At 44.0% G+C, this 25395-nt stretch overlaps 1 protein-coding gene across 1 annotated transcript; it reads left to right on the forward strand.

Moving 5' to 3' along the window:
• The first annotated feature begins 8867 nt into the window (after window positions 1-8867).
• Window positions 8868-16840, forward strand: lhx3 (LIM homeobox 3). Its single transcript, XM_086135940.1, has 6 exons — window positions 8868-9178; window positions 13102-13273; window positions 13692-13894; window positions 14532-14683; window positions 15379-15550; window positions 15634-16840. The coding sequence occupies exons 1-6, from the start codon at window positions 9109-9111 to the stop codon at window positions 16050-16052; spliced, it is 1188 nt and encodes a 395-aa protein (XP_085992066.1). The 5' UTR covers window positions 8868-9108; the 3' UTR covers window positions 16053-16840.
• The last annotated feature ends 8555 nt before the right edge of the window (window positions 16841-25395 follow it).

Below are 25395 nucleotides of genomic sequence, written 5' to 3' on the forward strand. Positions count from 1 at the left end.
CAGGAGGGTTTTTTTTTGCTCAGATGTGCAATACTTCAGAAAGCCCCCTAGAGGTCAGCAGTGTTCTGTTGAAACGCCCGACCTATGTTCAGAACCGAGCGTGTAAAAAAAACTATTTTCCAACCATTATCAAGTCAAATAAGTGGTTTGTTACATACTTAAAAAATATTGTTTATCCCGAATTAAGTCCCCCCCTGAAGTAATATTAGTGATTGTGTAAAATAACTAATCCTGCATCAAAGACCTGGACATAATGACGTTACCCATTATATTTCATCATCTTATGTTTGTTTATTATTATATATTCTGAGCATTGATGGGATGGATCCACTCACTTTCTATAGTGCTTATCCTCATTCAGGTCACCAGCCAATGGCGTGGCACAACCATTTACCCTCTCATTTACACCTATGGACAATTTAGATTTTAGAGTACTCAATGCCTGTTATTTTTTTTTTTATGGGATGTGGTAGAAAGTACCCGCATGATACCCACGCCGCAGCCTGGATACAAATCCATGACATCTCAACCTCTGGGGCCATGATGCGAACAACTCTGCTGTCTAGGCTCAATCTTTCGGGGTTTCCTTAACAGTTCCTCTGAGGCTTGATTTGATGTTTTAATAATAATAATATAAAGTATGTAGATCATGTGCCAGCCCTGCTTTAAAATTGAGTATTAAGGGGGTAAAAGTACCCTGGTAAAGATACAGCAACTAAATAATCCCGTCTCGCAAACATCCATTCAAGGTTATGGTGTTTCCAGCGAAGCCTCTTAATTTAATGAATAACCCTCGTGACTAATACGCTTCTTCAAGTCTCCTGTCTTACATTTTCATATTTTTGTCATAATAGTAATAATGATGCGGGGGGGGGGGGTGTACATATCTGCGGCAGCAGCTCATTACGGAGTGGAGCAGCAAAAGCAAAATGAGATTGGAGGTATAAGCTGATTTCAGATTTAAACTGAGCAACTTAAATTTGCCTCTCGCTGTTTGACAAAAACAAAACCATCTGCCTCCTTGTGTGTGTATGTGGGTGTGTGTGTGTGTGGTCTATGAAAAAAGTGGTACTTTAAAGTAGAAAGATGCAGGTTTTCTAGCACTATGGGACATTTTTGAGCAATATGAATGTACTTTACCAATGATTACTGCAAGTGTGCATCCCTCAAAAGACGATTCGATACAATTCTCGATACGATTCAAGGATATAACCATTTTAAAATGCAACCGTTCGATTCAAAGGGACCACGATGGGACTTGATATGATTAGGCTGTACCTTTTGTCATGCAACAAGATGAAAAAAAAAAGACAATTCACATCTCTCAATACGTCTGGTGCGATATGATTTTCTGGATGCAACGATTTTTAAATGGTTTGTCAAATCAGAACCCATTACTGGATTGAAATTGTTTTGTTTTTTTCCCGCCCCTACTAATAATCATGATTGCATGCATGTAGTGGTCATGATAAATGACCTACAATGTACTCACTATGTTCGAGAATAGATTATAATTCTGGAAATGTAAAATAAAAATTGCAATATGTACGGCTATGTACTGTTGTTGTTGGCTGGGATGGGCTCCAGCTCACCTGCAATTACAAGCATAGATGGTAGGACAGCAAGACACAAGGACAGTTTATTAGTGTGAAGTGCATGATCAAAAGCAGACGGTTTGCTTTTGGGCTTTTGTTCTTTAAAGGCTAAAGCTAGCGCTCAATAAAACTAATTGACCACAAGGGAGAGCCGGGACAGGGGGAGTGGGGGGGGGGGCATGGGGGCAGCAATGACAAACTGATTTGCATAATGTCAAAGGCAAATGTAATCTTTTGCACAACTCTCAAGCCTCTTTTGGAAGCAGTGGAGGATGTGAGGGGTGGGAGGGGGGGGGGGGTTGTCAGTCAAATGATCAGTCAAATATCCACTGCATTTTAGTTTCAAAACAAGATTTTAACAGGTCAATGAAAGTAACATTCCAACATATCATTTCGTGTCAGCAGAAATCAACAATTCTAATTGATTTGCAAAAAAAAAAAAAAAAAATGAAACTCTCTTTTTAAACTTGAATACCTAATGAGGATGGGTCATAAATGCCACCCCTCTGAATTTTTAATCATCACACAAGCAAAAAAAAAAAGAACCAACCGCAATCTTGCATAAGACGCGAACGTGGCCCACTGAATTGAACGCTCATCCTTGTTCAAAGGGACTCAAAGTTTTGAACTAATCAAGAGATGCACGGAACCGCTCATATGCAGGGGGATCTTGTTTGCAGCAATCAGGCCGTGCCTATAGTTTACTGTACATCAGCTTATACATCATCTGTCCATGCGTGTCTGTGTGTTGTGGCTCCTTGTTCTTGGCCTACTTTGGCAGAGGTGAATTGGGGGCAAGTGGAGTCTATGAGTAAGGGGATTAGGTCTCCAAACATGCTCCTCTGCAGTTTGGGATTTTGCCCTCATGCCAGACACTTAAAGTCTGCCAGGGATTAAGACACGCAGAGAAGTAAGAGCGTCGTGTATTGTGATTGATGTGTGTGTGTGTGTGTGTGTGTGTGTGTGTGTGTGTGTGTGTGTGTGTGTGTGGTTTTTGACAACAAGGAGGAGGGGTTTGGTGATAAAAAAAAAAGAAGAAAAATAAGAGTAATAAGATGATGATATGACCTATTTGGAGACGGCTCGTGCCCATGAAGTCGGTCAGTATGTTTTCAAGGGATAAAACACAATAATGGAGAAGCTGTTCTTTTGATTTTGTTTGTATTAGTGGCTCATCTCGGCTTAATTCGTTGCTTTAATTAGGAAATGGCTCGGGTCATTGCAGTCCTCACAGCTTCCTTATTTAGCAAACAAAGGTGGCCTCATTGGATGAATGACCCTGGCGCGTGGAGTCCGTAATAATTGTATCACCATACAGCGAATGCACATTGACAGCTATTTAAAAAAAAAAAAAAAAAGGAGTACCACATTGAAAACAACGACAATGCATGAGATACCGTATGTATGAAAACCTTCATATTTTGCCAATAGCGATGGTATCATAATACAATATTTGGAAGACACAAATGAAGACATGAGAATATCTATGAAAATTTTTCGTCCACAATAGTATCACAATATTGCAATTGTGAGACAATCGATATATTGAAAGAAAAAAATGACCAATATCTATTGTGAGAACAAATATTTTCCGTTTGAGTAGTACCATAATACATGAGACACGATGTCAATCAAAATCATGATTTTAAACAAAAACAATGAGTGTAAGAAAGACTCTTTGCGCGTGTCACTTGGTGCTGCTGTTTCCATTAGCAACATAGCTTCGAATACTGTACTTGGCCCAAATGAAAAGGTGAAGGCAAGAAATCTTTTGGTGGCCATCATTCCATTTGACAACGTCAGCTTGAGTGCCACCTGACCTCTTATTTGCCTTTATGTCGTCTTTCCCTTTGTCTTGCTTGAGTAAGTGGGAGGTGGCGGGGGCGGGGGGTCTTCCTCCGCCCACCACCATGCGTCTGGAGGCTCCTCCTGGGTTAGAGGCCGCGGCTCGTCCGTGCCGCTCCTCCAAGAAAAGTGGGTCATGAGTCTGAGACGGAAGGATTAGGAGGGCAGGCGTGTGCCAGGCCACCTCTTACTTAGCCATACTGTTCCGACGCACCCACCCCTTCATGCTAAAGACAAGAGGGGGTACGCGTGACCCCCACTCAAACTCATGTCGCCAAAAGTGTGTCCAAAGCCCAACAGTGACGGATGTAAATTGAATCGGGGGCATGACGTGGAGTGAGCACATTCCCCAAAATAGCAACAATAAACGCTCCCTTGTACATAGGTGGTCTGACAAAATTCTACAAAATTCTCCCGAGGATGACAAATGTTCACTCTGAGTCACACCAATTGCAATTGTTTACTCATTTCAGAAATTGCATTTCTTATTATTTTATAGAAAATGCTATCCATTTTTATGGGTGCGCCAAATCTTACTAAATACACCTAAAGCTGACTTTCAGTGAATATAAAGCTTAGTTCGGACCACCACTAAGGTTTTCCCCGTACACACTACGTGGACCTCACAGCAGGCCAGCAACATCTGTAATGACAAGCGAGGTCAAGCCTCAGCGCTGGCTGAAAGCTTTGAACTCTGACCTCGGTGGCTTTATGCCGAGCCTCTGGGGGTGTCTCACCATTGCCGTCTGAAGCTGATATTTCCCACCCGCCGACAAAGGCCAGGAAAAGACAACACGAGCAGCCGGGGGTCCCCAGACGGGAGCGTCGGACCATCCTGGCACTAAATGGACCGGCACAGTTGCTGGCCCTTTCATTGTGCGTGCGTAAAAGCAAGGGACATGTTGCCTAGTAAAAGTGTCAGGGCCCCACTGAAGAGCCTTTGTATCGCTTTCCAGTCGTCGCCATGCGCCTTTTGTCACCCATGTTGTTCACCATTAGCATCTCAATATTCAAAGGGGGATGACGGCGGGCAGAGGTGGCAGCCTTTTTAGCCTTGAGTGCACTCTCGTGCTATGACTCTCTGAGGACCAGCTGGTGACTCAAGATGGCCGCCGAAAAGGCTTGACAGAGCGGACTTCGAAGTAGCATAGCGTTAGCTTACAGCCGAGGTGGCGTGTGATTTCAAGAGTGTGTATCTGATACGTTAGATAGCGCTTAACATGAGTACGTAAGAAGTAGCTCTCGGCGTCAAAAAGGTTGGTGACCCATGACATAGGGCGTCCTTATTTTATTTGATTTTTTTTTTTACAGTTCACATGACACATTTTCACTGTATCCTGTACTTGCTCTACTATTTACCTTGAACTATATGTCCAAATAACTACCACAAAAGCTCATTAAAACAACAAAACGTGTGCCCACCACTGTACTTCTGACCTATTTAATCTCCTCTGGTGAAAAACAAAGGGCCCGAGATGCCAACAACACCCCGCCAAGCGCCTTTGCTTGACTCATGCCATATGACTATCCAGGCCGGGCCGGACCGTCAGGCAGTTAAAACTGTGTATGCGTGTGTGTGTGTGTGTGTGTGCGCGCGCGTTGGTGGTACAGGAGTGTCGGTTGCTGCGAGGGCCAAGCGGGAAAGCGGTTGGGCAGTTTAGCCAGCTGCCGGGGGAGCGCAGCAGCGCCGCCCGGGCCGGTCAGTGAAACCTCGCCAGATGGAGCCGTTTTCCAAACAATGAGAGCAGCGAGGAACTTCATCGACAGTAGATGACCGCGAGTCTGGTCATGACTTGTTGGTTTGGATCAGAACTCCCAAAAAAATTCCCGGAATAAACATTGGCCGCCATCTCTGAGACAATGAAATCATTTTTTATGGCGGCGTTCCTGCTGCTTTGCACACACTGGCTGCCTGCTCCATGAGCAACAGGCCGAGGTGTCTTGGGACCACTTTGCTTGGGAGTAACCAAGCCTGGCTAATGAAGCGTGTGATTGGTCCCCTCCCTCACGGACAAGGCCCGTCTTTTTTTTTTCAGAGTGGGGGACATGATGGATCGTGACAGCAGCACAATGGTGGCCTGGTGTCAGGAGGGTGGCATGGGTGCGCTGAGCACCCCCGCTGCAATACTCGCTCACCCACCTCTTTGCTCGCTTCTGCTCAGTTCTGCTTAAGTTGTATTTTTGGGGGAGTTTTTTGACACACAATCTCAAGACACCTGTGGATGCACGACACACACAAGGTACATTTTGCATTTCAGTCAACATACATTGTACTCATACAGGTCAATATCTATATTCTATATTTATTAACAGTGACTCATACGGTTTCTTTTACTGTAATCATTCATCCATGCATTTTCTGAACCTCTTATCCTAAGGGTTGCGGGTGTGCTGGACCCTCTCCCAGTTGTCGTTGTGTGGTAGGTGGGATACACCCTTAACTGGTTGCCAGCCAATCGCAGGGCATGCATAGACAACCAACCTCTCACCCTCACAGTCACACCTACGGACAATTTGGAGTGTCGAGTCAATTTACCATGCACCTTTTGGGAATGTGGGGGGGGGGGGGAAATGGGAATACCCAGAGAAAACCCACTCAGGCAAACTCCACACAGGAAGGATAGAAACCCATGACCTCTGCACGGTGAGGTGGACGTGCTAACCAGTCAAACACCACCTATAATAATTCAACGAATTGCTGTTTTTGTTTTTAATGTAGAAAAATACTCTCATATTGAAAGTCAGAGAAAATCAAGCTCCTCCCATGTCTATTTCAGTCACCAGACCTCAACCCCAATGTAATGAATGGCAATTTTTGAAAAAAAAAACCCCAACTATTTAAATCACCATAACCCAAATAGAACTCATTGTAATGCATTACAATATTAGAAACAGCTCCCATTATGAGATAACCATAGATAACCAACACCACTAGGAATGCCTGCTTGTCGCTGACAGCAACAACATACCCCGCTGGGCATCTTTTGGATGTTTTGTTTTCTTTTCTAATGCACTTGCCTACTTTAGTGCAGTTCACCACCATTTCAAACAACAAGCTTCAAATGAATGCCTCTGTCAGCATTGTCTTTTTCAGGATAGAAATTTTCCATAAGAAACCACACCACATATTTGCGCTGCACCTCAGAGGGGCTCCAATCGTGCCGTTTTTGTTTGTTCTTTTGAAGCGGCCCTTGAAGAAACAGGCTCGAGGGTCAAAAAATCAAGCAACGAGAGCACTGTGAAATGTGCCAGAGGACGAGAGCCTCGCTGGAAAACCGTCGGGGGGGGGGGGGGGGGGGGCGGCTCGCAGCTGTTTGCTTTCTCGAGTGGGACCTCAGCTGTGTGGCCATCTTTGGCAATTAGGTGCGATGATGCTTCAGGTTTGGGCAGAGGGGGAAAAGCATCATAATATTCATTGGAAAAAAATGGTTGTAAATGAGAAGATGATACCACAGCATGCTGGAGGTTAATATACTTGTAAAATATATGTCTTCGCCCCCCCCCCTCAATGACATGACAGGTAAACAAGAATCAAAATGAACAAAACAAATAAATATTTTACCTTCAAACATTATTTTACCTCAAGTCAAAATAGGTTTCAGTGCTGTCGAGATGTGATGAGTTCTCACGAGATTTGCATAAATTTTGCGCAAAGCTTTTATAGTTCAAAGGTGAGCCCCCCACTCCCAGCAAAAATAAAAAACACGAAAAATAACAGTGACTTATTTGTTTTGTAAACTTTAAGTGCTGTAAATGTTAAAGTTAGTAAAGTAAAGCACATAAAGAACTTCCAACATTCCATGAATGATATTTTCAACATGTTCTAGCAATTTTCTGACCCGCATGGAGGTGCTAGGTTATAAGATGCTGCCCCCCACCCCACGCCCCCTGCCTCACTGTCCTCCCCTGTTGTTGTGCTACACTGTGTTGTGCCTTCTAAGCTCCTTTGACGCTGTGGCAAGCTTTAGCCTGCCCGTTACTGTGTGCGCCTCCTTGCAGATTTACAAACCTTAATCTGCGCAGAGATGCACACTGATTTGTTGACGGGAGATTAGCGCCAATACCGCAGAAAATAAAAACACACTAGGAAAAAAAAAGAAACAAAAACAAACCTGCACTGATTCAAATCACAAGCATGATGATACTAGGAAGCAGATGATTTCTTTTAATGATGCAGGCTAATTGGCCCCGAAGGCGATAGGTCTAATTGGAGTCAAATTGAATCAAGGCTGTATGTATGGAGCAGTGTGCTGATAATTGCCACATTGTCAATTGGGGACGGCGACATGGCACTCAGCCAAGAAGGAGGGCATGTGCATGACTCAACTGGCTTCGTGCCGACAAAGGGTTACAAATCTATGATGGAGTGTTGGGGGGTGAGGGGGGGGGGGGGGGGGATAAAAAATAAAAATTATCCAAAAAAGGAAATGATGGAAGAAACTGTTGCAGTAAATTCGCTCTTATACAGTCAACCATCATTTTCTTTTGTCCTAATCCCATCTGTCTTTGGGCGAGAGGTTGGTGCGCCCTGGACTGGTCACCAGCCCATCGCAGAGAGAGGCATACGACCTGAAGGCAGTCAGTTCATGGTCATGCTTGTAGACATCACTAGCTGTCAGAAAAATGAAAGAATATGTTCATTGCTCTATGGTACAACTTCACTTATACATTCATATAGCACTTGTCCTTATTATTGTTATGGCTGCGGATGAGCTGGAGGAACATTCTACTCTGATTGAGAGAGTGAACGCACCACAGGGAAAAAAATCATCTTAAGTATCAACTTAAAATGAGTCAAACGTAAAATAAAAAAATAGTAGGCCTGTAATACACAATTTTAAGTATCATATTATCAAAAACAATGTAAATGTATCTCGCACATTAAAATGTTGACTATAAAAGGTGAATATCGAGCAGCACAGGAGAACTGTATCACTACAATAAAACTGAACTTGTCTCACATACAAATGGAATCGTACAACTACAATTATCTTAAATGCATTAAATTGTGTACATATACTGTATATATTATATATATATATATATATATATATATATATATATGAGAGAGAGAATTTATTTATATGTGCACGTCACACATTCAGCCCTTTATAGTAGGATAAAAGAATTTTCAGGCATTTTTTGAAGTATATAACTCTGTGTGGTGCACAAAACAAATAAATGCACCATCAATATCCTCCTGCAACTTGGCCTATTGTGGGGCCTGAAAAGACAGACACGTGCATCTCAGCATCTACATAAAGGGGGAGGGGGGGTTAAATCTGTTTATACAATGCAATGTCCTCTAAAAGTGTGTGCGGGGGGTGTGTGTGAGTGTCTGTTTGTGTGTGTGTGTGGGGGGGGGGGACTTATATTCAGAACCGTGGACAGTTACATCCCACCCTAGGTTAGTCCAGATCAGCTGACCGCACACGAGTACCGCCCCCCTCCTCCTTCCTCCGAAGCATCGTCTACTGCTACACGGAAGCAACACATGCACATTTGCTGACTTCTCCCTCTTCTTGGTGACAACACACGGGAGACACCTGCACTTTTGTTTTGTTTTGTTTTTTTCCCTTTTTTTATGCATGTGTGTTTGTGTTAAACAAGGCAAGTGCATCGCATTTTTTGGGTGTGGAGGAGGAGGATATAGCAACAGAAGTGCAAAATGTTGCTCGAACACCCGGGATCAAGCTGTCAGAATAACGCCAATTTCCCCCGCTACAGTGCAGGCCAAGGTAAGAGTCTGAGAACAAATTATTACTATCATTATTTTGATTGATTAATCTATGGTGTTTTTTCATCTGCACTGACAAAGATCAAAAATGCTCACTTTTGATTGATTTGATTTCTTTGGGTGGTTGTAGGAGTGATGAAAGCTGCTGCTAAAAAAAACAGATATGAGAGTGCAGTCGAAAAGTGCGTGTTTGTTTGTCAGCGAGCAACTTTTCACTTAAAAAAACGACTTCACAGATTTGCAAGAATCTCAAAGTGTGAGTAGTGCTGAAGCAAAAAAAAAGTCTGGTAAGATTATCCTGCAATTTCTTAAGCGAACGTTGATTGAATAGGAATAAAAGGTGTCTTCGAAGATGTTCAATGTCAGTCATGTCACGCTGCACCTGAAGCCTTTTGCGGACATTTGTAAGTTTTCGTTTCACCAGTGTTCCTGAACGCATCACAAGGAGGGCAAAAATCACTTTTTCGTGAAAAACCAAAACTGCACCAACATCTCTTTTCCATGTGTTGTAGGCATTCTACCCTGCACATGCGCACTCTTGTCACGTTTGGGTGCGCTGCGTGCGTGCCGAAGACGTTACGAATGCGTAATGAGCTCCCATTGTCGCGCAAATGGCCGCAACAGATGTTATGCGCGTTCTGTCATTCCGCAAGCGCTGCCGCCGGCCGTGTTGTTGTCACGAGAACGCCCCCCCCCCACCCCCCACCGAACCCCCAACACACACAACTAGCACCGAAACGGAAAAAAAAAAAGGTGCAAGTCTCAGCTACAGGCGACACAAAGGAAACTGCAACAGGTGTCACGTTCCCGCTGCCGTGCACGACAGGTGGGACACGCGAAGGGGTCGAAATTGCTTATGAAATGCATTGCACTCCCCACACGATGCAATCTTGAATTTTCCCAGACAAAATTAGTTTGTTAAACGCACGCACACACACGCACACACACACACACAATAAGTACAGCACTTGATTGCATCAAATGAGTTGGTACACAAACACATTACCACGCAACCACGTACGTAGAACTTTCAAAATTAAATACGATGACATTAAAATTAGTGAAACATACAGAAAAGAAATTATGAAGCAAATATAACAACCAATAATAATGTCGTGCAATATAGGAAAGATTATTTGAATCCACATTGGAAAACACAGACGTTAATATGAATAACAAAACGATTTCAAAATCAGTTTTTTTTAAGTACTTGATTTTCTCCAAAACATAAACCGATTTAAACATCCTCGCACGCTTGCAGGCCAGGTGGGGAAAAAAAACACAGTCCAGGTGAATTCTAAATGAAAACTATGAATTTCAAGTCCAACTTTCTTACACACTTCTACATATTTTCCAATAATTTTCAACAATTTCAAAAATAATGAGAGTTGTGTTCAGGACAAAAATATTAACAGTGACATGCACGCGCGCACTCGCACTCACAGAGCCATAACAAAAGATTCCTTTAAAAACAATTTCAATGATATATTTTGTTAATTGTTTTTAAACATAAGTATTAATATTAATCGCATGTGCCTACGATCTGATAATGTAACAAAACACATTTTTCAAATACCATTAATTTAATATCTTCTTCCCATGTTTGCTTTAATAATTTAAGCATACATGTAAAATGAGAGCAATTATTCCATTTGGTTCATATTTTTATGAGATTGTAACACGTTATTTTAAGCCCGTAAAACAGGACAGAGAAACCTTTTTTTTCTACCGTGCTCAATTTACATTTTTTATACATGGCACATACTAAATTAATGTTAGAGGTATTGTCTCATAAATTATTATTGGGAGTAATTATCCTTTCCATTTTCAGGGTTTCTCCGTGGCTTCATTTGATTTTCAGGGAGGCCCTTGCTGCAAAATAAACAAATACATAAAATGAACAATCCACAGTCGATTTCGAAAAATGGCCAACACTGCAAAAAAATAAAAATAAATAAAAAATAAAAATAAAATCTCGAAAATAAACAAATTTGCCCTCGTTCACATATAAGCATAGCGTCCGAAATGTGGACAAATGGCGCAATTGATTTTCGATTCCTCAGCACGCTTGCACTACGCCTGATTTCCCCAGGCGCCATTTTGTGCCAAAGATGAGCGTCAATAAAATTCATTGGGGTGCTGGCCCGCTCAACATTGCTATTGAACATTACGCATCGGCCCTAAATAAACACCAGTCTCGCAGGACTCCACAACAAGTGACGGGAAAGACTTGAGGGAGTGAAAACTAAGTCAAATTCATTTTTCTTTCCTTTTTATGTTGACTGGAAAACGTTTGTATGACATTTTATGCAGACGTGCATATTAATTGTCAATTGTCATTTTTGATACAGTGCTTCATAGGGCTTGATACTTCCTGGTACGAAATATTACATGCTAATTATTGAATAGATACTGCCAACTATTTTAATTTCATTTACAGCTAAAGCTACAGCCGTTTTTCTTTTTTTTTTCTTTTTCATGTTTTTTTTTTTGCACGAAAAGTCGTGTCATCGTAACCCATTAAGATAATTTACAAAAAAAGTGTTTTCAACGAAATGAATTCGACTCATTTTACACGTAATTCATTTAAAACGTCAACTATTTGCTCCTGGGTAGATCATGCCAAAATAGTAGGTAGAGTTGAACTGTGACATCTGCGCTGCAAGTGTGAATATCTCGTTTGGCTACGATCTGAACACACCTGAAATATGTTGTTACTATAGAAACAAGGATGTTAAAAAAAAGTGAGCAAAATATTAGGAACTGCACAAAACGAAGCTTTCCAATCACAAGCGAGGTCTCCACGCCCCGAGATAATGTTTACACTTTTTAAGCGAACGTGTGTAAAGAATAAAATATGAATGTGTGAATGTGTTGCTACTTAAACCGCGTGGAAGCAGAGAAAGAGAATTTTAAGTAGAAAATATTGCGACATTTTTTAATTATGGGTCCTAACAGGTGACACCTACGTGGAAATTAGTCCACACACTCGCCTGGACTTTGACAAATCGTTTGGTACTGGCACTTCTTTTTTATCTGTAAGAATTTGGTGTGTGTATGAATGTAAATTGTTAAAATTGTAATATATTCCGCATTGATATTCTTCTATCGTACTTTTGCCGTTTCCTCGTAATTCTTCTACCATTACGTTTGCTTCTTCATTCTTCTTCTACGTTTTAATTCACACAGATGGACGTCGACGGGGGGTTTTTTTCGGTTAGGTCAACAACAAAACAGTATACACATTTTAAAACGAATTGTTGTCGATTTAGAGTGTCAATAAAATTACAAATTACGCATTTGACGGTTTTGTATTTATTTTTGTTTTTATTGGAATATACTTTCTTCAACTTGTTCCACAATGAATTAATTCAACTTTGAGGGGGTTCCAGTACTGCCTCTTTTGTTGTTTTAAAATTCAATGTGGAGTTCCAAAAGCGAGCAAATGAGACGTTGGCAGGTCTTCTCGCTTGAATGGCTGAACGAGCACCTGTCTCGTGACGCCACCCGTATGCGCTCTCAAACTCCAGAAAGGCTTCATGCAAGTTGCATGGCCTCGAGCAACATCCGCAACGTCCACGATCAGATTCATTGCAGCGTTTGTTTTAATAAATAATAAAGCGGTTGCGCGAATGTCATTCTGTCCCCTTTTATTAAGTTCCTTCTTAATTTTATCAAATTGCTCGGATATTATTGTGTTACCTTCATGCATGCTCATTTGATGGTACACCGGATTATGGGCTTTTATCACAAATTAATTTTTGTCATGTGTTTGTGAGGGGTAAAAATATCTCTTGAACTGTAAAATGCTGTGTGCGCGTGTGTGTGTGCGTGTGCGTGTGTGTGTAAGCCTATGCATCATACCTGAACTGGTTGCGACTTACTTTTTTTCCCCTTTTTTTTTAACACCCTCTCCCTACCCAGACATCCCAGTGTGTGCAGGCTGCAACCAGCACATCGTGGACCGCTTCATCCTCAAAGTGCTGGAGCGCCACTGGCACAGCAAGTGCCTGAAATGCGCAGACTGCCACACTCAGCTGGCTGACAAGTGCTTCAGCCGGGGAGACAGCGTCTACTGCAAGGACGACTTCTTCAAGTGAGCACTCGCCCGCACAGTAAAGGACATTTTTGGGTACACTCGAGTGTAGTGAGAAAATGAGTTTAATACTGACCTATTTTATTGGGCTCAGTCTGAAACGCTGATGCGGTTTTCCCACATGATCACACAATTTTACGCAAGGTAGTGAGCAGTCGGCAGAGGTTTTTGCTATTAAATCATTTGATGACGTGACTATGCCAGAACCTCCTTATGCGGATGGGCAACCTCCGGCTCATGGACCAAAAAGTGCCCATTTCTCAAAACAAAGGGGACTTAATTGAATTAACTGCTCACAATAGATCACTTGAGCTGTCATCCTGGCTCCGATTCACTCACAGCTTATGTTATAGTCTTATTATTGAATCTACGAGACGTGAAGTGACGATCCACCTTGTTCGCACCCATGTCCTGAAAGGAGATTTGGCACCAAATGCGCGGCGTGTCAGCAGGGCATCCCGCCCACACAGGTAGTGAGGCGGGCCCAGGACTTCGTTTACCACCTGCACTGCTTCGCCTGCATCGTGTGCAAGCGGCAGCTGGCCACGGGCGATGAGTACTACCTGATGGAGGACAGCCGGCTGGTGTGCAAGGCTGACTACGAGACCGCCAAACAGAGAGGTGTGTATGTGTGTCGTATTGTTTACTACTCCTTTTAATACAATTAAGCGACGCGATGCACTCAGCTATAAAAGGCCCAAAAGAGCCACATTAAATTGCGGGGCGCTAAATTTCAAGTTTTCATTTTATCTCCCCCATCTGTTTGTTTGAACATACGCCCAAGTGCTCATCTAAACTTTTCGCCCCCAAAAACACACACGTTTATTTTACTAATGAAAGGATGCAATTACTTAAGGGAAGGGGGGTGGGGGGGGGGGGGGAATAGCCATTTCGAGGATGTTTTGCCAACACATGCGATGCAATTAATAAGACGCCGGGTTTTACTGAATGGGGCATCCCGAGGTCATTTTAACTGTTAAACTTGTCTCAGCATCACAGTTTGGGCCAACTTGTTTTTTTATATCATTTATATCTAATTGGTTGCATTTGTAAGAGCAACATGCCTCATACAGCTGAAGGCGTATATTATAATATCTGACAGCAGGGGTGATACCCTCAAAAGGTACGGTGGAAACCCCAGAGTGGAACTTCCAAATTGTCATATCAGAAAATCCTCCGTTTCTCTCAAGACGCCCTTTGCCCCACTGTCCCGTCCTTTGATTGACTCCCATTGTGTGTCTCCTCCTCTGTCCTTCAGAAGCCGACTCAACTGCAAAAAGGCCCCGAACGACCATCACGGCCAAGCAACTGGAGACCCTGAAGAACGCCTACAATAATTCTCCCAAGCCGGCCCGCCACGTGCGTGAGCAACTCTCCTCCGAGACGGGCCTGGACATGCGGGTCGTGCAGGTAAGGTTTATTATGATCCATTAGGAAGCCCATCCATTAGTGTCCCGAATTCATTACGGCGGGACAACGGGCGGCCGAGTCGGCACCGCGGCACTCTGCCCGGCCGAACGCGAGGGTGAATTTACGGTGAGATGGAGCAAAATGAAGTCCACATCAAAGTCAGCGCGGTTTAAGTGCAAGCTCGTTAACAATGGCGAGAGCCAGGCCCACTCTTCTATTGTCGCTCGGGCTAAGGAGCCCCCAGGCCGGCGGCCGTATATATTGTTTTATTTGCAAGGACAAACGTGGGGGGACGGAAGCCACTAAAATGCTACTCATTATCCCGTGAAAGGAAAGGAGGCGAGGAGGGTTCAACCCGGGGCGGAATCTCATTAAGGCGCATGCAAAACGCCTTGTTGGGTGTTCTTGTAGTGAAACACTTGAAGAATAATCAAACAGGAACAAGGGCATATTTTGTCTTTGTTAAATCCCATGAAAAGTAAAAATAAACATATCTTCTAAATTCACCAAATGCGGAGACGACTGTTGTTAACAAAAAGTCAAGCCGTTTCCTCTGCTCTCACACGCTAAGGGCATTTACGCTGACTGCACGGAAACCATGTCCCGCTCAACTGTCAATGCTCAAACAAAGATGACCCTGGCCATGCATCCCGTGAAATATAAAACAACCGTCTTTTTTTTTTTTTCCTCTACAGGTTTGGTTCCAGAACCGGCGGGCCAAAGAGAAGAGACTAAAAAAAGACGCTGGGCGCCAGAGGTGGGGTCAATATTTCAGGAACATGAAGAGGTCGCGTGGTAGCTCCAAGTCAGACAAAGACAGCATCCAAGAGGAAGGCATGGACAGCGACGCTGAGGTATCCTTCACAGGTACGACTCATTTGCTCAGTTTCACTCCAGGGTTGACGTTGCAAGAACCAAACCACATCTGTCTTTTCGGGTACCTGAAACAGATGAACCTCCCATGTCCGAGCTCGGCCACAGCAACGGCATGTACGGCAGCAACTCCCCAGCCATGGGGGCCCGCCAAGGGGGCAACAACCACGCCTCCTTCCCTTTGGAGCACGCCGCCTTGCCTTCGCAAGAGCAATTTCACGACATGCGTTCCAACAGCCCCTACGGCCTAGCGCAGTCGCCGGGGTCCCACCCGGCGCTACCTCGGCACCAGCCGCTCATCACCGGCCTGGTCTACCCTGAGTCGGGCTTATCCATCATGACCCAAGGTGGGGGGATAAACCCCGCTGTCAGGGTTTCCATCGGTTCTGCCAACGGCCCAAGCTCGGACCTCTCCACCGGCAGCAGCGGCGGATACCCGGATTTCCCCGCAAGTCCCGCCTCCTGGTTGGACGAAGTCGACCACGGGCAGTTCTGATCGCTTGATTCTAAGAAACGGGACTTACTTTGATGATCTTGTTTTTTTTTTTGTTTTTTTTGTCTTCTGTTTGAACTATGGACTCAATAAATAAGACCGCGATTGTATGGCAGACCGGTGGGAACTTGGATATCACCAGGATCTCATCATCACTTTCGTTTGGATGGAGGAGAAAAATCCTTCGTAAAAAGCACTTGGCCTGATATTGTATGTAGTGTTCATTTCCAGGTATTGATGTCTTGGGGACAATATGAAGACTGAGAATTAAGCATCTCTTGACTCCTCCTACTGCTTTTAAGTTGTTGTTGTCTGCAGTGCGTTCAGGTGCAAAAGTCTGTAAACGTCTGGTTGTTGCCAAATGTCATATATATATATATATATATATATATATATATATAATAAATAAATATATATATATATATATATATAAAATGGTTTATCATTGTGGAGACTTTATTTTTATACGAGGACCATCAAAGAAATTTCCAGTGACTGAGGACTTTGTACATTCTTCAAACATATGGCTAGATGTCATTGTAACGACGGTTCCTAGGGGTCCAGTTACATCTATGCATTTGTGTGTCTTGTTCTACTCAAAAACAAAAGAAAAAAAACCCCCAGGAGGTGCTTGCTGCAGCAACCCGGGGGCTGTGATGTATATGTTTGTTTATGTGGGAAAATGTTTTATGTCTAATTTATTCCTTTATGGTGATGACCGCACTGATGATGATGACGACGATTCCTGAGGAATGATGCGGGGCTTTAATAAATGAATACATTTGTCACTTCATTGACTTCCTTTGATTGAATCGGATTAACCCATAAGGAGTTTTTTTTTTTTTTTTTGGTGGAACACACGAGGACACCGTTTGATTTGGTGCCTTGAAATTGTGTGTGGTTACACAATACATACAGAATATATTCATTCATTCATTCATCTTCCGAACTGCTTCATCCTCACTGGGGTCGTGGGGGTGCTGGAGCCTATCAGCTGTCTCCGGGCAGTCGGCGGGGGACACCCCGAATTGGTAGTCAGCCAATCGCAGGGCACACAGACACAAACAACCATGCACGCCCTCACTCAGACCTAGGGACAATTTAGAGTGATCAATCAGCCTGCCATGCATGTTTTTGGAACGTGGGAGGAAACCGGAGTACCCGGAGAAAACCCACGCAGGCCCGGGGAGAACATGCAAACTCCACACAGGGAGGCCGGAGCTGAACCCGGTACCTCTGCACTGTGAAGTCGCCGTGCTAACCACTGGATTGCCGGGCCGCCCTACAGAATTATGTATATATATATATATATATATATATATATATATAAAGAACAACACTTGAGATCAACTCCTCCAAACTAGTCTCTGTCTATTCCAACCGGCACTGCATCAGGTGCTTGGAAGAGCCCCTTTAAGAGGGGAAATGTGGTAAAGACGACGAGTGCGCTCATCAATTGGGAGATGACTTGGCCTTGTTTGCGCTCAACTGCCCTTATGGGAAAGGAATCCGCAATCCATTAGGCTGGGAGGGATCAAATACCCCCTGTGAATTCCTCCCATTTGTTTAGACATTCAAAGTCAGGTTCAATTAAGTGGATTAAAACTGGAAGGTAAGTGTGTGTGTGTGTGTGTGTGTGTGTGTGTGTGTGCCGCTCACATACTTGCTTCAAGACACAAGTGATATTCAATTCATCAGCTTTTTTTTTTTTAAATATATATCCGCTATACGCTGTGTGTCGTAGTTGCCCCTCGTTACCATAAATAATGAGCGGAGCGTTTCCGCAGCAACCTGACCTGTTTAATTGTTAATGAGCCCTTTTGAAATATGGAGATCACATAACCTCCTGCATTGCCGGTTGCCAAGCTTTGAAATGACGTAGAAGCGCGCGCCATCTTTTAGGGGTGGATAACGTTACTGCAGTCATTCAGTTCCCGGATTTTATGGGACTTTTATTTACTCAACCGCAGAGGGAAGGAGCTCGCAGTTGCATGAGAACGACGACACCCAAGCAAGGGACCCCCCATATTCTTACCGAAATCGTATCTGTCGCTATTCTCAAAGTCTTTGTTCTGTCTCAAGTGTGCTAAAGGGTGACCATGTTTCCTTTGTACGTTTTGCATCAACACAAACAAAACAAAAAAGGTGTGCTGATGTTAAATGACAGCACCATAATATCGACGTGGGACATTTTGAGGCGCATGAATAAAACAAATAAAGCTCCGGGTGGCCAGCTGCCGTTCCTCGGCCGCTAATGGCCGCCTGCTTCCCCTCTCAGGTTGCCGGGACAATAGGTGGGACAGGCAGGATATTGGTTCGAATCTCTCTGGCCAAGCAGCAGGTGAACACTGTCGCGGATGAAGCGGCGGGTGCGAAACCTGACCCTGAAGGAGTCTGGGAACGACAGTTGTCATGAAAGTTCCATTTGACTCACGCAAGGGTTTCACGGAATTATCCAAACAAGAATTTATTCAGTTTGGCTTTTGGAAATCCAGTTGGACAAACGTTGACCCCCCCCCCCCCCCCCCACCACCACCACCTTTAACGTCTTAGCAGGTGTGAGATTTTGGTGGCCAAGAGGTGAACCCCGGCTCAAATAATGGGGGATTATTCCAATCCACTCTTTTAGATTGAGCTGCAAATCCCGACACTTTCGCCCCGCGAGTGAAGAATTAGATTAAGTCGGTTTTGCAATTTGTCGGATGACTTGCGACACAAAATGGCAGGAAGTCGCAACAGGTGTTGTGCAGGTGGGAAATTGAAAATCCGACACAGGTTTTGTGTTCAAATGTCACTGTGCGGAGTTAGCGTTGAGTGTTCTCCCCATGATGCGTGGTCAGCTGCGATAGACCCGAACTCACTCGCTCCTCGCGACTCTAATCACAACTTTTGAAAATGATGGATAAATTCACCTTGACAAATCCATTTCAGTTTCAGTGATCTTTCAGTGAAACAGAATTTCAAATGGGCATTCTTGAGGTAGAATTAAGAATCATGTGACTAGAAATGGAATGATTATGAAGCACAAATTCATTTTCTCCTGGCGACCAATCCTCTTTGTATGAGGATGCGGTTAACAATCTTTAATGGTGCTTTCTGTGAAGGACTCTAAGCCTGTTGTGTGTGTGTGTGTCTCTCTCTCTCTCTCTCTCACACACACACACACACACACACACACACATCATACCCAAGGCCCCACGACCCGTGTCAGATGGTGGCGAGTAAATCAGTTGTGACAATAACACCTCCCTGGGGTCCCACACGTCACGACTACAATTCAGACCTAATGGAGCGGTGGACGCAGGGGATGCACGCGCTTGTAAGCGGGTGCGTGTGTGTCTGTGTTAAATGCTGTTTTGCATTTTGGCATGCGGCATCTGATCAATGTGCAAGCATGAATGTCATTGGTTGTTTTAGTTTAGCGGCGAGTTAAGCTCCGTTTCAACTTCCGACGTCTCGAACGACGACAGTTGGGCTCATAAGTTGGCACAACCGTAAGGGATGTACACCACGACCGCTTTGAGGCAAAAGCAGAAGTTTTTGAAAGGCTCCCGTTTTCTGTGACAAGTCATTACATTTGATTTCTTTTTTTAAACATGGTGTGACTTTTGTTTTTCAAGAAATGTAATTTTTTTGTGTCGTGCATGCAAGACGGCCACCAACATGCTTCGGCCACAGCAAAGGGCTGAGGCCGACTTGTTGAGCAAACGTCACCAAAGTTTGGAACATTTGCATTTGAGGATTATCACTTGAATGAATCCAGGTGAAAAAGACAATAGTGACATGCGATGTTTGGAACTCAAAGATAAGAGACACAACATCTATAACGTTTACTTTTTTCTGTCAGACGCAGGTGAGCTAGCTGCGTGACCTGTGAAGCTAAGCTAGCTGGGTTAGCGTGACAGTTTAGCTCATCACTAGCTGGTCAAATATTAACTCAACGAGATGTTGCTTATGCATCGAATTGAGAGGACAATAAAGAGATAGGACGCCACGGATAGTGAAATCTTGAAATTATAACAATATAAAGTGATTTTTATTGAAGCATAGACGCCCTGAGCTCAGCGGGAGAAATCCCGTGTTGCTTGATACAGCCCAATATGCACACTGACCGCCTCTACTCCAGGGTGCGTAAAAGGAGCAAAATGGTTGAGGCCTTTGTCCAAGTATGAAGGGTATTAAATCAAAAACGGACCTAATTTGGAGCAGAACATCGTCTTATGGCTGGTTTCTAGAGGCTTTACAAGCATGGTCCACTCAGTGTTTGATTGTAATACTCGCTCATTGTCAAAAAAAAAGTTCTTTTCTGTTCACCCGAAACTTGAACACAAAGCCTTAGACCAGATGGGATGGCGGAAATTCTTGCAGGCTTGCGGAGAAGGTGCCTCGCAGAAGCAAGTTTCGGCATCCACGCAAGCTGCCGACAGCAGCGGACAACGTGGCTTCAGTTTATTGTTTATGCCCGAGATTAATGTCGGCGGCATTCACGCCGTCCAACTAATCAAGACGGTCATTAGCGCGTGTTGTCACTGACAACCTTAATCAAATCCATCACGGGCCTCGGCTAGGCCTCGCCATTACACCCCCGTCTGCATAATTATCTCTTCATTCCGCCCCCGAGACGGGAATGCAATATGCGGTAATGCGTCGGCGTGGCCTGATTGAAATGCATTCTGGGACATTCATATTAGAAACAGATCAGCCATGTATCACTTGCGTCCTCCTCGCCAGGCGGCGCGGTCGAAGGTGTGAAGTCATTTTTTATGCAACCCTCACGGCACTTCATAAGCGTGTCGGGAGTGTGTTGATGTGCGAGCAACATTCCGATTTGCAAATCGTCTCAACTACTTGACGATCAATGTGATGCTTTATTTTTGTCAAAAGTACCACATTTCGACACATCCAAAATGAAAGATATAAACAATGCTTTATTTTAGCCCATATTGCAGGACATTGCATAATTATGCCTATTTCACATCACTCAAGAGAATTAAGACATTTATTATGACACATCATGATAATCTTTTTCTCATTATCATGGTTTGAAGAGATTTCCTTGTAGTAAGCTTTGTTTTAGTGCAATCATTATGACGTTTTAGTCAAAAGTATGATAACCATGCAAAAGTATAAATTTACCATTTTATCTCGACAATTTTCTTTCTCATGTTTGATTTCTAGTGATTTATTATTAGTTATTAGTTTTATTACTTATGTCAATATTACGATTCAATTCAGTGTTCGACTCGTTCTTTCACTTTATATTAACTTGACAAGTTGTTGCCGCTACAAAAAAAAAAAAAAAAAAAAGATTTGAGTGGTCATGATGAAAACTTTAAAACACCAAATTGCTCATTTCAAGCAAGCCTTTGATGAACGACCACAATAAATAATTAGTGAATCAGGTTTCAATTAATCCTCCGTGAATAAATTAGTCATTTTAATGGGTCATAAATCTTCCCTCCACTCTTCCGCACTCTCGGAATGTTTAACTCTGCGTCCTTGTTACTGTTGTCAGGATTCATAATGGTACACGCGCTTAAATTCACGGCGTGATAATCACCCGTTTTCTCATTAGGGCTCTTGGACGTGCAAAGGGCCATCTCGGGGTGGGGGGGGGGCTATGGCTATGAGGTGTTAACTGCTCCCCACGGAAGGCTGTCTGGCTCTTGCATCACTCGCCGACCCCCCCCCCCCCCCCCCCCCCGCCCATGGGGAGCAACACTCAACAGAGCACTCAGACTCACAGATGGTTGCAACACAAGCAGCCGGCCTGTCGTGCTTTTCAATTACCGGCCCGAGCCGGAGGGAAGGTCATCGCTCAGCTGTCAGCGGGATGGATGGCGGATGCCGAATTCCTGCATGCCCAACCCAGCGCGAAGCGCCTTCTTACTCCAAGCTCCCGGGAGCATCTTCCTTGTTGCCACGTTGCTTTTGTTCGGGTTTCAAGAGGCCATCTTTCACTTGAGGGAGAATTTAAGTTGTCGGGATTTTGGGGGGGGGGGGGGGGGTCAATTAATTATTTTGCAAAGGGGCGAAAGGCCAAACCGGAACGCTTGCCGAGGGCTATTCCAAAATGCTAATGTCAGCTTTGTATTGTTTTTGATGTATTTTGAAAATGTGCATTGTCTTGTTTCAAGAAATTGCTACATGGGTAGTAGATATGGTATATGTATAGATATAAATATCGATAAAATCTTTTTTTTATAGTTGCTGCAGTGGCCGAAAAAGTTGCCAAATATAGCAAAAGCTCTCTAAATTGGCAACAGTACGGACACAAGTTGAATCTCTTGCTCGCTTGTACCAGCATCCACACCGACGGAATTAAAATAAAAGCAAACTTTCAAAATCAAAGCACCGCATATTTTACATTTTACTTTGACCTCATGGTCACTCTGAGGGCCGGCCGGAGACTGGGGGAGCGGCGATGTGACACTTGTCCCCAAGACAAGTCCTTAGAGTGAAGTTCTTCCAGAGTGAGCCACGACGAACCTGAATTTAGCATGGGCCATTCTAACATCCCTGAGGTGACCGCGCTCCACAGCGTTCCTATTTGTCTTCAGCCTCGATGAGAAGAGGCAATCCCGCCTCAACCTGGAGAGCAATCCCCACCGCCCCGGCCCTCCCTAACAAGGGCACTGCCATCAGTCGCTAAGGCCCAATCCCCTTTGGAACATTTGTTCCAGTCTCCCTTTTTCTCTTTCCTCTACTCACAGATTTGTTGTTTTCTTTCCCCATTTTATGTCATAATTCATGTCAAAGCATCTCTGAAGAGATTCGTGAGGGTGGTGTGTGTGTGTGTGTGTGTGCTTTGGAAGGGAGGGGGGTACAAGGGGCGGCAAGGGCACACACTTAATCCCTGGGTCAAGATGTATTTATTGAAGATTAATAACCCGAGCAGCAATCTCATCATGCTCTCGATGATTTTATAATTTGGTTTCTGGGGAGTGGAGAGAGGAGGGGGTGGTGGGTCAGGGACAAAAGACCCAAGGCAGAACTATTGTTTACAGCGTTAAGAGTCGTAGTCCAGTGTCTATTTTGAACATATTCTAAACTTGACATCAACATGACATGTTTTCCATTTCAGCGCGTGATTCGGGGAGGCGTTTCATTGCAGTTTTTGGTTTCATCCTAAAATGGACATACATGTTTAAAAATAAACATTCAATCTCTCAAAGTTTAGGGGTGCCGAGATTCACTTTGGAGGTACCCGCACCAAAATTGCCTCGAGGCGCTTATGTTGACAATCAGTGTCATTTCATAAAATGACCATATCTTGTTTGCATTCTTCGAGAGCTCTTTGTTTTTGAAAAAGCCATTTTTCTCGACGTACACTGCAAACCCGCGTGAGTTATGTGATCCGAATCAATATCAGTGCACACATACATCAGTATAATTTCAATTATTTTGACCGCATTTCAGAAATATTGCATATGTAGAATGGCAGCATCCATCTCATTCGTTTAATGGATGTGTTTGACGTAACAACCGGCGCGAGACACTTTTTGGAGGCGGAGGGGCGGGAAAAAAAAAAGACGACAAAAGATGAATTTGCTCAAAGTGTACGGGGTCAAAGTTCAAGGTGCGGTCTGCCAACCAAATGTGTTTATATCCCTAATAAGAATGAGTGGATTGAATAGATTGTTCGTCCCTGACCTTGGCGATCAGGTGAACCCGGCGCCACTATATCACGGCCGAGGAGCACGCCGTCCGCACCGCTCTTGACGTCGGTGGACCTAAGACGGGGGGGCGGGGGTGGCAGAAGCGATGGGAGGTGAAGGGGCAGCGGCGGCGTGCACGCTTTGCATCCTGTTTGGAATGAGGAGCAGCAATGGAGGATGACTGAAGGACATATGCAAACGAAGCACGTTAGCACGACACTTTGCATATTTGCACGTGTGCCTTAGTGTATCGTGTGTGTCTTCACATACTTCAATGATCAATATTTGCGCAAATAGTGGCCAGCGGTTGTTCATTCACTCAAATGAAAGCAAAGGTGTCTTTTAGAATCGAGTTGTACAAATGGATGGATGGAATTATTCTTAGCAATGTTAGCCATGCTTTACAAATGACATGATGGCCGTCCAAAGTCGGGCCAGGAGGCCATTTGTGGATCGCTGCAGCCTATTCTAATTATAATAAAGTTCAACACATCCAAAGATTCCGAAAAATAAGATATGTACGATTCCATGTGTTTTGTTTGTATCCAAATTGCCGTGATGCATCGTCGCGCGGTGCCACTTGAGAGGAAAGTACAAATAAATAATCCAAATTGAGCCACTTGTATGATAAAGCGTAAATGCGGCCTTCGGTGAGCTTCGAAAGACTCCAAACCGTGAGGATGAGCCATCAAACAGCCATATCCCAAGACCCTCGTCTAATATCTAACAAAGTGCTCCCCTCTTGACTCCATCTCTTCTTTTAAATGACTCAAGAAGCAAAACAAGGACGATTAGGAGGGAGGGCGGCCGGGGAGCGGGAGGAGGGAACTCAAGGGATTTACGGTGACAAAATGCCGGGGTCAGGCAGGGTATGCGGCAGCGGTATTGATCAGCAAGGCATGCCGCTCGCGCACCGGTCCGAACCCCTGACCCTTAAATAGCGAATGAATCTCAATCCAATAGACTGGAGTGTCTGCAACAGCGTGCGCACGGGCGCCACACAAATATATGTGCTCGGATACACTCCTGCACTCACGTGGGAAAGCGCCGACCCGGGCTCCGCCGATCAATACCGCCGGCGATGATTTCCACATTATAGATTGGCACGACCTTCATAAAAGAAAAAGTGCACCTCTGGTGATGTACAGTGAAGTGAACCGCCTGCCTATTCGCGGTTAGCTTTTCACAAATTACCTTTTTACTTTTTTTTTTTTCCCCTGTGAAATTATCCGCAACTATTTGCCGAAGTGCTCACCGTTTTTGTGTTCTTTTTTCGAATGCCCTATGATACAACTAGATGGTGAGGTCCTGGCTAATAGGAAAGTAGTAATTGGTATCAAGGAAGTAGGGTGAAGGGATGCATCTTGACACAGGCTACGTTCAGATTGCGGGTCTTTTTTTTTCTGGCCATATGTGATTTTTTTTTTTCCATGCAGCAGTACAATTCAGATTTTTGTTTTTGTTTTTTCAAATCCTACCCTGTCCCCTTTCATAAGTGGGCATAAAGTAGTTCTGGATGCAATTCAACAGCAGTATGGTCGCCATCATCTGATCTATACGCCAAATCTGCGCTGCACATATAATCAACATGAGAAACAAAGTCTTTTAGAATGTGTGTCTAGAGCAGATGTGGGCAAACTACGGCCCGCGGGCCGAATCCGGCCCGTTGGTCTTTTTAATCCGGCCCG

Source organism: Hippocampus guttulatus, chromosome 17 (genome assembly GCF_054856545.1).
Source record: "Hippocampus guttulatus isolate MCC_2025c chromosome 17, RoL_Hgut_1.0, whole genome shotgun sequence".
Lineage (NCBI taxonomy): Eukaryota > Metazoa > Chordata > Actinopteri > Syngnathiformes > Syngnathidae > Hippocampus > Hippocampus guttulatus.